The sequence below is a fragment of the Berghia stephanieae genome, chromosome 4, assembly GCF_034508935.2.
Source record: "Berghia stephanieae isolate SIO BIC M18660-M18661 chromosome 4, UCSD_Bste_1.3, whole genome shotgun sequence".
Taxonomy (NCBI): Eukaryota; Metazoa; Mollusca; class Gastropoda; order Nudibranchia; family Aeolidiidae; genus Berghia; species Berghia stephanieae.
The window spans coordinates 44788174-44801940 of NC_088363.1; the positions used below are offsets into that span (position 1 = coordinate 44788174).

At 35.2% G+C, this 13767-nt stretch overlaps 1 protein-coding gene across 1 annotated transcript in view; it reads right to left on the reverse strand.

Annotated features, from left to right (window-relative positions):
• The window catches only part of LOC144970650 (ATP-dependent 6-phosphofructokinase-like), a 37105-nt gene extending 36304 nt beyond the window's left edge, over nucleotides 1–801 (reverse strand). Inside the window, exon 1 of the mRNA XM_078910487.1 lies at nucleotides 504–801. Within this exon, the coding sequence (XP_078766613.1) occupies nucleotides 504–773 (270 nt within the window). The 5' untranslated portion in view covers nucleotides 774–801. The remainder of the gene's footprint in view (nucleotides 1–503) is intronic.
• Between the last annotated feature and the right edge of the window lie 12966 nt (nucleotides 802–13767).

Sequence of the window (13767 nt, forward strand, 5' to 3'; positions counted from 1 at the left end):
TCACTGAACTGTATTAACCTGACTATTAACGTTCATGGATACACACCGTTTTGTGTATTGGTCCGTGATACTTCCGGATGGCAATGTTATGAGCTTCTTTGCCAAGCGCATACTATCTATAAAGAGAAAATCTTGTGACGCACAAGAAATAATAATCATACATTATTTTATGAATGGAATTCTTTGTTAAACAGAGACGGTCAAACACAATCTAGAGAGGTAATAAGAATGTGTGAATCATCGCATCCAAAAGGTTATTATTTCGGGGCGGTTATAATAATAATAATAATAATAATAATAATAATAATAATAATAATAATAATAATAATAATAATAATAATAATAATAATAATAATAATAATGATATCATTACTCACCCAAGCGTCCGACTGCTTGGTTGTATGAAGACAACTTACTGTTTTGTTTATTTTCGTGACATTAACAGTTGACCTCAGTGCCCACGGGCTGTGGCGGAAAAAAAAAAAGGCAGGAAGGCTTCTTACCACGTGATGGGCGGCTGTCCACGAAGAGGGCGTCTTACCACGTGCTGACGACACTGAAGGCAGAAAAGGCACTTGCTCCGGTTTTCTCAGCTGGCAGACCGTGATGTGTTGACTTTTCGACTGACGTAACGAAACGCTCCGATAGGCAGATGCGCAGGATAAAGGTGAAAATTCCTCGTCGCCAATGTTGTATTTTTGACGGAACCCCAGATTAGTAGCTATTGTGGAATCACTCAACTCAGAAGTGTTAAGTGATTGTGAGAGAACCATTTATTATTGTGTACAAGTTAGAATATATATACAAATATATCGTAACAACATTTTAAGAAGAAAAAGCAGTATAAGTAACTCAACTATGGAAAGTAAGGAACAAATAGTGCATTGTTCTCTAGGGCATTCCACTCTGATATTTTTAAGCACAAATAATATTTTAACAATGGACTTAATGAATAATAGCTAATTAAGCCGTAACTAAAATCAATTAGCTAATAACAAAGGGGAGAAACTCTTTTCTAAAGTAACTATGTCCTAAGTCCATAACACTATCTATCTATCTATCTATCTATCTATCTATATATATATATATATATATATTATATATATATATATATATATATATATATATATATATATATATTTTATCTGTCTATCTCTCTTTCATTCTATATATTATCTATCGTTTATACACAACCCCCCCACACACCTGCCTACACACGCGCCGACAATCACTTATTTTAAGCAGCCACCGACTAGCACATTGTATTATAATCCTCTCCTTAAAAGAATAACACAGGTTGTTGCTTAAACTATTTTATCCATTTTGCCAACGCTACCCTTCTACTGTTTGGAATCAAAATACACTAACCATGGAAAACCCTTGAAGATTCCCTTTCAGCAACTTTATTGACTTAGAGAGAGAGAGAGAGAGAGAGAGAGAGAGAGAGAGAGAGAGAGAGAGAGAGAGAGAGAGAGAAATACGAGTATCTGTTCAATATTATAGTTATCATATAACGTTATAACAAGTGTAACTAAATGACAAATTGCCATATTTATGGACAATAAAGATCTTATTATTATTATTATTATATTATTATTATTATTATTATTATTATTATTATTATTATTATTATTATTATTATTATTATATTATTATCTTATACATTTGTTTTTAAAGATTAGAGAAAGTGTGAAACAGGGCCAGGCAAACAAGTTGTCATTCTTTTGAAAATATCAAATTAAGAAATCAACCCTCTGCTTACCATCCGTAGGAAAATCGTCACATTTGTTACGATACAACCAACAACTTTCTCATTCTGATATCTTTTGTACAACACAAATTATAGCCAAAATAATTTGTTCTAGCGATAAAAATTAGACACTGGACAATATTATGTATGAAATGTACTTGCTCCTTTTCTGTTTGAGTAGAAAAAAATATAATTTTGTGTTAGGTGAGTGTGAAGTTTCAGGGAAAATTCTGAAAATGGCTGGTAAGGAGAGAGTTAAGGAGCAGGCACTGGTGTTAGATAAAGATCTGAACAAATGTGTATGAAAGGTGCCAGACAAAGCAAGAAAGAATAGCACAAGAAAAAAAACCATCCCAAAAATTCAGTCTACCTCGACTGGGGATCGAACCTCTGACCTCCTGATTAACGGTAATCAGAAGGTCTGAGTTCGATCCCCATTCGAGGTAGACTGATATTTTGGGATGGTTTTTTTCTTGTATTTTTCTTTCTTGCTTTGTCTGACACCTTTCATACACATTTGTTCAGATCTTTATCTGTCATTCTTTTGTGCGGCTATGTAGTCTTGTGGTATGACACTCGCTTCCGGATCGGAAGGTCCTGGGTTATAGCCTCGCTCGGCGCATAGTTGGGTCCTTGGAAAGCGCTCTTTTCTCACATTCACTCACCGTACTCAGGTGTTATAATAAGTACCTTGCCGTTAACAGCGTTGTCTCTGTCCGAAATAAGTGTAATATCACCTACCAGGCGTCATGTCGCGTCCTAAAGGTTAAGTGTTGCTGTTAGCCATAGACCCACTGTAAAGCGCATTGAGCACGTTTAGTGGATATTGCACTATATAAAAGCTCAATTTTGTTTTCGGTTACGCACTCCCTAAATGCAGGTTAGTCCCTCTGTTTTAAATACGTTACCTTTTGAGATTAGAAATTCTGAATCCCTGGAGGCAATAAAAGCAGGCTAAAGAAATATTACTTTAGAAAACATTTCTTTGCTTATCTTTTTTTCCATGTATTCCTATGTTGATAGCGTCTTAACTATTGAATATTATGTTTCCGTCTGTTTAGTTATAGTGATTGTTTAATATAGAGATAGACATATCAATTTTTGTAAAGCGCCTATATCTAATATTGCATGAGATGGAACACCATTCCACAGCAGAGCATCCGAGAATCCAAAACATTGTTTTCAAGATATCCTTGAAAACATTTCTTTTTGGATGTCATATTGTTTTGTGTTGATGTAATTTAAAGCGCCAAGAGCCTCATTGTTGACGATACCGTGCGCTCTTTAAGAGTCTATTATTATTATTATTATTATTATTATTATTATTATTATTATTATTATTATTATTATTATTAATATTATTTCTTCTTCTTCCTCTTCTTCTTCTTCTTCTTCTTATTCAAATTGTATTTGAATTTTTTTAAAGCGCTTTGAGGTTTCGACGAAAGGCTGGATATAAATATGCTAATTATTATGCTTATTATTATTATTATTATTATTATTATTATTATTATTATTATTATTATTATTATTATTATTATTATTATTATTATTATTATTATTAGATGTTAGCGCTATATAAGTGTTCAGTATTATTATAATCCCAGGAAGCCAGAATTTATTCCGGTTTCTGTAGAATGAAACGGACAATAGGAATTGCTTGCTAGTCTTTGGATGTCTATCACAAAGTATTTGTTCCGCCAGATCTAACAAACCCAGCAATCCAATCACTGTTAGGTGGACAGGGGGTCAGGGATCGATTTAGGGTTCGTTGTGTGTGAGCGAGTGCTCTATCAACTGAGCTATCCTTATCTTACACCAGTGCCTGCTCCCTAATTTGGCATTATAATATATGATTATTAGTGATACTATTCTCCAAACTGTACGGATGTGAAAGTTTTTTACAGAGCGCATTATCGAGTAAACGTGCTAAAGCGCTTTACCAGAGGTCCTGGGCCAAGACCAACACTTAACATGTTAGACAGGACATGGCGCCTTTTAGGCGGAATTGCATTTTTTTTCGGACAGAGACAACGCTCTAAACGGCCAGGTACTAATTTTACACCTGAGTAAGGTGAGAGAATTTGAGTAAAGAGCACTTTCCAAGGACTCAACTATGCGCCGAGTGTTGATCGAACTCAGGAAATTCCGAAAGCGAGTTACAGACCACAAGACCACATAGCCGTACTTACAGAGTAACCCATTCAACGACAAGTGTGAATTTCATTCCAGTCATAATTTATCTGGTTATTAAGCTTTACTGACTGCAGACCTTACCATTTATTAAGATATGTGGCCTTGAGTGAATCGAATCTGTTTTTATTTTAACTAAGGCCCTCTTTGTAGTTCTTCACTGTAAGGGGAACAGTTAGGTATAAATTTGCTGAGATTATTTTTAAAAATTTTCTGGGAAATGGGTTATCTCGGTTTCTGTATTGTTACATTGATTTAAAATCAAATGCGTGTTAGCCGCAAGCTGCTTTCCGCTAGATCTAATTTAGATCCAGCTCCGCCAATTACTCTTTGGTGGACGAGAAGGGAGGGGTAAAAAAGAAACTGACTCCATTCGAGTCCAAGGCAGTGTTGTTTGCGTATGAGTCGTGTTCTCTACTTACTGAACTACCCCACACCATCCTCCTTTGATTTCCCAAAGCCTGGAATTGGTGATTGGGTCTATCGCCATAACATAGTAGAGTGAGCACCATTAGAAGCAGCCTGAAATAAAAAACACAACACAGATACATTTCCATTCTTCAGCTCTTTATTTCAAACTCCATTTTGTTGTTGTTACAAGTCAGTTCATCCATCGATTTAATCAGTTCCAGTATGATGTATATAACTCTTATCGTACTTAACGTATTTTTTCCTAGTTTGAAATAAGAATCAACGTACTTTATTCTTGACTGATTATTTGTGCAAATATTGAATAAACCGATATACATACAAATACAACGATAAAACATGAATGATGAATCAAAAATTGATATGAAAATATCGTTTGGGTAAACCTGCCCAGTCATGCCAATGATTTATGTGCTGCTATTTTCATGTCGTAAAATTGACAGAGTCCTAACTAGTTACGAAATATCTAAATGTGTTGATATTTGTAATATTCAATTGACTCGTAGTGTAAAATAGTCCTTCAGATCCAATAGCCACATGGAGCCGAAGTTAACTCCGGTTTAAATAATGTGAAACCAACACCAGCAATTGCTCGTTGCCATTTGAAAAGGACGCTTGTACTTTCCGCCATATTTAAGAGACACAGCTACACAATTACAGTTGGTTGGACAAGACGGGGGGGGGGGGGGGGGGGGGGTCAGAAAAAACCTGGACTTCACCCGGGATCGATCTCGGTCCCTTTGCGTGTGAAGCGAGTGCTCCAACAATTGAGCTACCGGACCCCCCCCCCCCCCCCCCCCCACTAAAGGGAAATGGTAGCCGGATAGAATTGTATGCGTGACATAAACAACGATGTCTTTCAATAGGGATAAAGAGTCACAGTTACGACATAAATAAAGCACAGTTAATGGGCACAATTGGGATGGCGGACTAATCCAACGTTATTTTCATCCACAATTCAAGAAATAAACAAATAAAAGTCTGATTTAGTCGAGAAAGCAAATAAATTCCTTGTGATGAAATAATATGATTTCAGTTATGAACAGTAAAACAAAAAAGTCAAGCGGAGACAAATCCGTTTAGCAAATAGATTACATATAAATATTTGCAGTCATTCCCCTTGGTTAAGTAATACTTAAAATCTTTTTTTTTTTTTCTCCTGGAAGGTAACAATAATATTATTGTGTATACGAGTTTACTATTGAAAAATTACAAGGAAGATATTTGTAGTTTGTAACAATTTAGTTGGTGATTTGGAGAAGAACAATACAGATTTGAAAGGGTTTTGGAAGCTTGGAAAACATATTAAATAATGAAATGATCACAGCGTGTATTATGAATATGTGAGTGAGTTTGTGTGTGTGTGTGTGTGTGTGTGCGTGTGCGTGTGTGTGTGGTGATATTCATAAATGTGAACTATAGTCTGGATCCTCTATTTAAGGGACTACTACAACGACCACGAATAAGAAGAAGAAAAAGAAGAATATGTAACCCATAGCCCCAACATGGTATAATGTCGAAGTGATTTATATAGAGAAACTTTATTATAAGACTTGCGTTAAATTGATGTGTTTTTATTAAATAGGAAATGGAATTGAGGTTTCAGTAAAATAAATGAAGACAGATAATGTGGACGTTTCAGGTTTCCCAAAGCAAGATGATTCGTCTTTAGTGTTCGTTTCATTCATTGTGTTTTTTTTGACGAAGGGGAAATTCAAAACGTCCAGAATATCTGTCTTCGTTTACTAAATTGAAGCCTCCATCCCATTTCCTATTGTTATTCATTTCTTCGAGCTTCAATCAATCAACAACACTTTCATCGTATTTTAATTGAGCCATATTTTCATACAGGGCAATATCCACTAAACGTGCTCAAATCGCTTTACAAAGAGTCTATGACCAACAACAACACGTAATATTTAGAACGACACATGACGCCTATTAGGCGATACTATTACTATTTTTTTTCCGACAGAGACAACGCTGTTACGGTCAAGTACTCAATTTACACCCGATTACGGTGAGAGAATGTGAGTAAAGAGCCTTTTCGAACTATGTGCCGAGCGAGGCTCGAACCCGATCTGAAAACGAGTGACAAGACCACAAGACCACATAGCCGCCTTTATTAAGGAGATCAATTATAGTTTCATGAAGTGGTGTACAGATCACATTATATCAACATTTACTTTCAGGTGTCTTCTACAATCCGACAGAATACCAGAATCAGACGATGGATCACACATTATACAATATTTAGCAGGCAATTATTTTGGTAAACAAGGATACAATGCTCTGTCCTTATCAGACCAAAACAAAATTGCATTTCAAATATTTTGGCCAGAAAAATAGTCCTTTAAATATCGATCGATCAAAATGAGCATCATCTTGTCAAAAATTCTCAAACCTGGGACTTCAAGGAAGCCCTACTTTTTTGAGTTCATTCGACAAGGTGAGGGTTACTTTAATCGATCGATTTGTGAAGGACGAGTTTTCTGGCCAAACTTTTAGAGTACGCCAGATGCTGGTTTGGACAAGCGGGCCAGAAGAGAGAGAGAGAGAGAGAGAGAGAGAGAGAGAGAGAGAGAGAGAGAGAGAGAGAGAGAGAGAGAGATTTGTTTTTTGTTTTTTTTTTTTAAATCAACAAAATGCGAACAGGCGATAGTTTTAAACTTCAAAAGTAAATGCATGATATTATTATAACGTTATCACAATAGTTTTTGTAAACAACACAGGATGTTGACGTAATGGGTTTATTCCCAACAATTTAAAAACAAAATCAGCAATGGATAAAATGAAACATAATATTTAAAAAACACAGATAAACCGAAAAAAATGCATATTAACATTATCTAAGTTTTCAGAGTGCACAAGATTTGTTAATCCAATATGTACCTACTTATTTGGTGTCTATCCCACGTAGACTCCGAAGGAATGAACCACAGACATTTCGTCAGGTGGGATTATGTACCGGCTGTTTTAATGTTCTATTGTTTATTATATTTTGTTTATATTATTTTCAAAAATTTCCTTTGCTGTTTTGCTTTTTCCCCTTCTTTTTAAAAACTAACAATGGCTTTTGCTTATTTAAAAAAATTGAAACTGTTAAAATGGTAATTGTTTATTTCGATGTTGAAAAAACATTTTTAATGCGTGCTCTTGGGAATTTAGCGTTAAAATGTCAAACTGGTAACTCCGAAAGTTTGTGTGTTAATCATTAAGTTGAAATCAATAAAGGTAGGGGGTTTAGTCCAGTTTAGTTCACAGCAAATGTATAGATGTCTTTTACAACCGTACACAGACTAAACGCCTTTTTTACATTTGGTCCAAAATAAAATCATAATAAATTGTTGATTGATTTTTGAAATAACTCCAACATTGCTAAAGTTTCCTTAAAATGAAAATACAATTTAGTCCGGGTTTAGGTATTCTCAACAAGTTGAAGATTTGCTTTAATTGTCGATATAATAGTTTGTTTAGTTTTTCTTAATGAAGTAAAAATAATTTTCTGGCCATAAAACTTAAAATATATTTCATCTGAGAACGAAGTATCCGACCAATACGCAATTGTGTTGGGTTGATGACGCTTGAAATGGATTGAAGGAAGATACGGCGTAACACAAATATGTTATTTTTTTTAAAATAAAGAAATAAAACATTTATAATTACGGACAAAGTCAACAGGGAAAATTATTGTGTAGATAGATTGTTTACAAATTGACACAGTCAGTTAGACAGGAGAGTCAGACAGTTGGACAGAAAGGACAAGACAACTGAATGATTGAAAAACTGAAAGGGGGATTGGTATTCTGGTGATACTTAAAGACGGATAGGGAAGTTAACTGTGTGGGACTTTATGAGAGAGAGAGAGAGAGAGAGAGAGAGAGAGAGAGAGAGAGAGAGAGAGAGAGAGTATTTTGTTTGTTAACCAAAAAAAAAAAAAAAAACAACAACAAAATGCGAACAGGCGATGGTTTAAGCTTCTAAAAGTAATGCATGATATTATAACTTTATCAAAATAGTTTTTGTAAACAAAACAGGATGAGGACGAAATGTGTTTATTCTCAACAATTTGAAAAAAAAAAGCAGCAATGAATATAATGAAACATAAGATTTAAAGACACAGATAAACATGAAAAACTGCATATTAACATTATCTAACATTGTACTTATTTGCAGGTCTGATAATCCAAGTTGTTATAATGAAAATCCTCTCGAACCAACGCAACATAATATCGTCCATTACAACAATGTTAAGTCAAGCTCATAATGTGTTCGGTTATCAGACCTGCTAATATGTGTACTTTGTGTTAATCCTATTCAAACCACCCTTACGCAACGGAAGAAATGTCATTGTGTGAAGCAAACACGATTGGATGGGATTATTTCTTTTGTTGGTTTAAAAAAAATAAATTTACCTGTTGCGATTGGTCATAAGCTTAAAGTTAAAGTTAATTGTGACCGATAGTGTCCAAACAGCATAAAGTCCTTCAGATCCATTGGACCCATGGAGCCGGAGTTTATCCAAGTTTTTTATAGCGTGAAACCGACAAAAGCAATTGCTTGCTATCCTTTGGATAGGACGCTAGTCTATAGCAAAGTACTATCAGCCAAATCTAACAGACTCAGCTATCCAGTCACAGCTGGGTGGAGAGAGATTATCAGGTCAGAAAAAAATCTCGACTGTACCCCAGACCAAAACAGCATAATGTAGGGGTAAAAACCAACGTCGTGTCCATTCAGCAGGTCTAATAACAACCTAAATTAAATGTGTATTGGGTTCAACGGAAATAGGCCTAAACCAACTCAAAACTTATGCAATGTCAACAATGTTAAAACAAGTACATAATTTTGTTTAGTAGACATACACATATTGTTCAAAATAGTGTAAACTGTATGTTTTATATTAAATATTCAATCTTTTCTTATAATTCCTGAATTAGTCGGCTGACGTAATGAAAAAGACTGAAAAAGATGCTTCTAATAAAACTTTGATACTAAGCTGCTAGAAGCTGTGGGATGTAAAAAGTAATGAATACAAATATATAGAACAACTAAAAAAAAAGAAGAAGAAAATACAAAACGTTTCGGGCTCAAATCCCTTATTCAGCCAACAACAAATTATAATGAAAGCATAAATACATTACTAAAATACCAGATTGAATGTGTTTTTGTTTTTTGTGTGTTTTGTTTGTTTTTGGCTAAAAAGGTTTTTGAGCCCTAAACGTTCCGTGTTTGGCATTTTGTTCTCTTTTTTTTTTTTGAAGTTGTCATATTCATTTTTTTTATTACCTTTTGATAAACTTTGCGAAGCGCATTGAAAATGGTAAACAATCGTATTGCTCTATATGAAGTGTAAGATATGCCTTTTCATTGAAATCACCTACAGAATAAATGATATGCCCACGAATTCAGTAAACGGTTTAACTTTTTTTGTTATCGACTTACTTATTTGCAGGTCCGATTACTCAATTCCTTATGGGCTTTGTAAAGCGCTTTGAGCACAATGAGTTAATATGGCGCTATATAAAAACTCTAATTTACGTTAAATTGGGCACATTGTTGTTATGGAAATATCAAAATAATCACGCAAAATATTGTCCATTATATCAATATTAAACTCGGCCCATAAGTGGGTTCGGATGTCAGACCTTCATATATGTACAAGTCGATGTAGATATTTTACAACTTGAAAAACTGAGGTGCACTCTACAATGAATAAAAAACGATAACAATGGTCAAGGACGTCATGATATGTTTTGGGGTTTTTTTATTTCTTGCGTTGGGAGAGGGTGAGAGGGAAAAAAAAGGGGGGGGGGGGGGAGAATTATAAGTGAATATTCTAAAAATAACTGATAATTTGACAATTTATTTCACACTGTTGTAGATAGATTTCAGAAAATTGCTGGTGACATAACAATTCTGCCTTTTTATTGAAGAACACAGTATGTGCTAGATATTTGGTTAACGTTGCATATGCTGTTTGTTTTGTTTGTTTTTAAGGGTTTTTCGGCGCTTGCAACACATTTAGGTTATATCAGCGCCAGTAAAAAGGAAGAACATGGGATAGTAAAAAGTTCTGGAATTACAATTAAAGCACCCAAGAAAAAGTAAGACAAAAGGGGAACTAGGAACAAATAGGGATCAGATGTAGAATCCAAGAGCATACCACCAATGTACTTAGTTTGAGATCACCTATAAGTCTCATCCAGACACAAGCACAAAATCCAACAAAGAGGAATACACTCAAATGCTTACATTATAAATTCAAACTAACAAATAAAATAATACATAACAGAGAGATGATTTACAAGGAAAAAATATCATCTCACAAAAAAATAACTATGCATTCGACTGTTTCCCTCCCAGCCAGGACTCCGAACAGGGCCAAGTAATCTCATTCCAAGACAAAGACAGAAAGCATGTTGGAAAATAGATATAAGGGGATAGAAGACACAATATGTACCTCCCTGCCCGCTATGGGAGGTCAGGATCCCCACCCAGGCATATGCTGTGTTTTTTTTAAATAACGGTAGATTTGTGTTAGGATGCACACACACATTTTATTTAAAATACATTTTTAGTTTGACTGCTGTGATTTGTGCAAGATGGTGATTATTTTTAACAAGCAACAAAAAAAAAGCGCTTGGGGTGGACAACAAACCACCAAGCAAGCAAACAAACAAAAATGTCAACCAATGAAAAGTACGATATCATAATCATGGAAAAAACTGTATCGAATATTATCACATTTTGTTGTTAAAAAAATAGTTGCTTAATAATCAGTAATTGATCACCAGGTTGTAACTGTTTTGATGTTCGGGGTTTGAACTGAGAACTCTTATATTGAAAAACATTATATCACTATAGTTTGAAATGAGGCGATACCGACGTGTACTTATTTGCAGGTCTGATAACTCAAATTGTTATGATCTCATTGTTGAAATGGAAAAACTTTCAAACCGACGCAAAATGTCTATTATAACAATGTTAAATCAGGCCCATAATTGTGTTTAGTTATCAGACCTGAAAATACGTAACCCTTGGGCTATTCACTTAGTATCGGAAACGTATGGAGGACGACTGAAGTAAAATGTCTGTACCAGTCTGTCCATAGCGAATGCTTTGACCTATTTACGTTTGTATCCACAAACCGACTCGCACACTTTATTTGCAGGTCTGATAACCTAACGCAGTTATGGGCTTGTTTTAACAGCTTTATAATAGATAACATTTTTTTACTTTGGTATTAGAGAACTCCCATTAAATCTATGAGCCCATTACAATATGGGTTATCAGACTTGCAAATAGGTAAACGTTTCCACAAAACCAATCAGAGTTCAGTTTTTTTAAAATAAAAAATTGCTGCACAATGATCAGTGGGCAAAAACAAAAGTTACGAGTTTAAGGACGAATGGGCTATCCCATAATTATAAAAAGTGGTATCTTCTGGCACTTTTCTACTCACTTCATTTCTTGATAAACTTTTCTAAAAATTAGTTTTTTACGACTCCATAAAAAGACGTTCTTCAAAGCCCATGAAATCCGAAATTATCCCGTTTTCTATAGCCTGAAATTGACAGTAGCAACTGCTTGCTATCCTTCGGATAAGACGCTGGTCCATCGCAAATTAATATCCCCAAGATCTAAATGACCAATCTGGACTTCACTCGGAACGATCTTTATCTCTTTGAATGTGAAGCGAATGCTCTACCAACTGAGCTAATAGGACCCCCAACATTATATATAAGACTCTGTTATATTTGAAGATCACTCATATAACTATTTTCATATAACTGATATTGGATTGAGTGCCTAATGGGGCATCGATGCTCAGTGGTACGGTCTTTGCTTCGTTCCCGAAAAGTACCGAGTTCGAATACTTCTGCACTGTGTGGCTTTGAGCAAGTCACTTCGCCCTAGCTCAATTTGCGACGCTGCACTGCGGCTGACGTCTAGACCCGAGAGACAAATTTCTCATATGGGATGAATAAAGGGAATATTATGTGTTAACGGTCCCTTCTTAACACATTGTGATTTCTCGTGAGCATGTCGTGTCAGTTTAAAAAACAGATTTGGGATAACCCGCTTGCCCTTAATAGCATTGAGCTGAAAAAAGAGAGTGTCACGTGATGTATCTCCAAGTCACCCGACTCTTGGTATAATATTATACGTATCTGACCCCATTACAAAATCCTAAAGATTCCCTTGAGGTAAAAGCTCAAAAACTTTTTTTAAAAACCAACAAAAAAAAACCCAAAAAAGAACAAAACAAAAACAAAAACAAAAACAAACAAAAAAAACAAACAAAACAGACAAAGCAAAGACAAAACAAAACAAACAAAAAACAACAACAAAAACATCCAACTTATATATATATATATATATATATATATATATATATATATATATAATATATATATATAATGCCATTCTCACCAAAACGTCTCGAAATAGAAAGGAAAAAAATTAATTGTGACGTCCATCTCAATCAGGCGATATGTCGGAGTAACTTTGAGGCTAAAATTGGATGTAATGTCTACATGGTAAGAAAAAAGTCTAGAACAAAAATTCCAGTTTCAAACGGTCAATGATATTAATAATTTCTTGACCTTGCAAAGACATAACTTGTGTGCAATCGTCACAAATTAAGAAATTAAGGAGCAGGCACAGGTGTAATATGGTGTAATAAAAAGAACTGAACAAGTGTATATGAAAGGAGCCAGACAAAGCAAGAAAACAAAATACAAGAAAAAACCCTCCCAAACCATCAGTCGACCTTGACTGGGGATCGAATCTCAGACCTTCTGATTACTTATCAGACGTGCTACCATTACATTACAATGCCACCGAACAACCTAGGTCCAGCAACAACGAGATCAAGAACAAGGAGACACGATCTAAGACTCAAAGTGCCACGCAGCGTGGCTCAGCGGTACGGTCTTTGCTTCGTACCCGAAAAGTTCCAAGTTCGATCACCCATCGCTGCGCTGTGTGGTCTTGAGCAGGTCACCTCGCCCCAGCTCAATTTGCGGCGCTGCACTTTGGCTTACGCCTGGGTTATTCCGGTCTTTCCTTGGAATAGACCCTAGAGACCAATATATCCTGTGGGATGAATAAAGGGAATTTTTATTTAACAAAATAGGGAAGGAAAAACGTGGCTCATGAATATTTTCAATGACGATCTTTGTCAATCCGAGGAGAGATCTGGGTGTCAGTCCCTCACTGCAATATATGGTCTGACTGCCTGCATGACCACCTTGGTCAGAAGAATGAGTGAGTGATTGAGTGAGTGAGAGTGATTAATATAACAGACTCAAGTGTATTCTGCCTTATCTATAAACCTCACAATATTTTGGATCCCATTACACTGTATAAATTAAAACAACTTAAAGTCA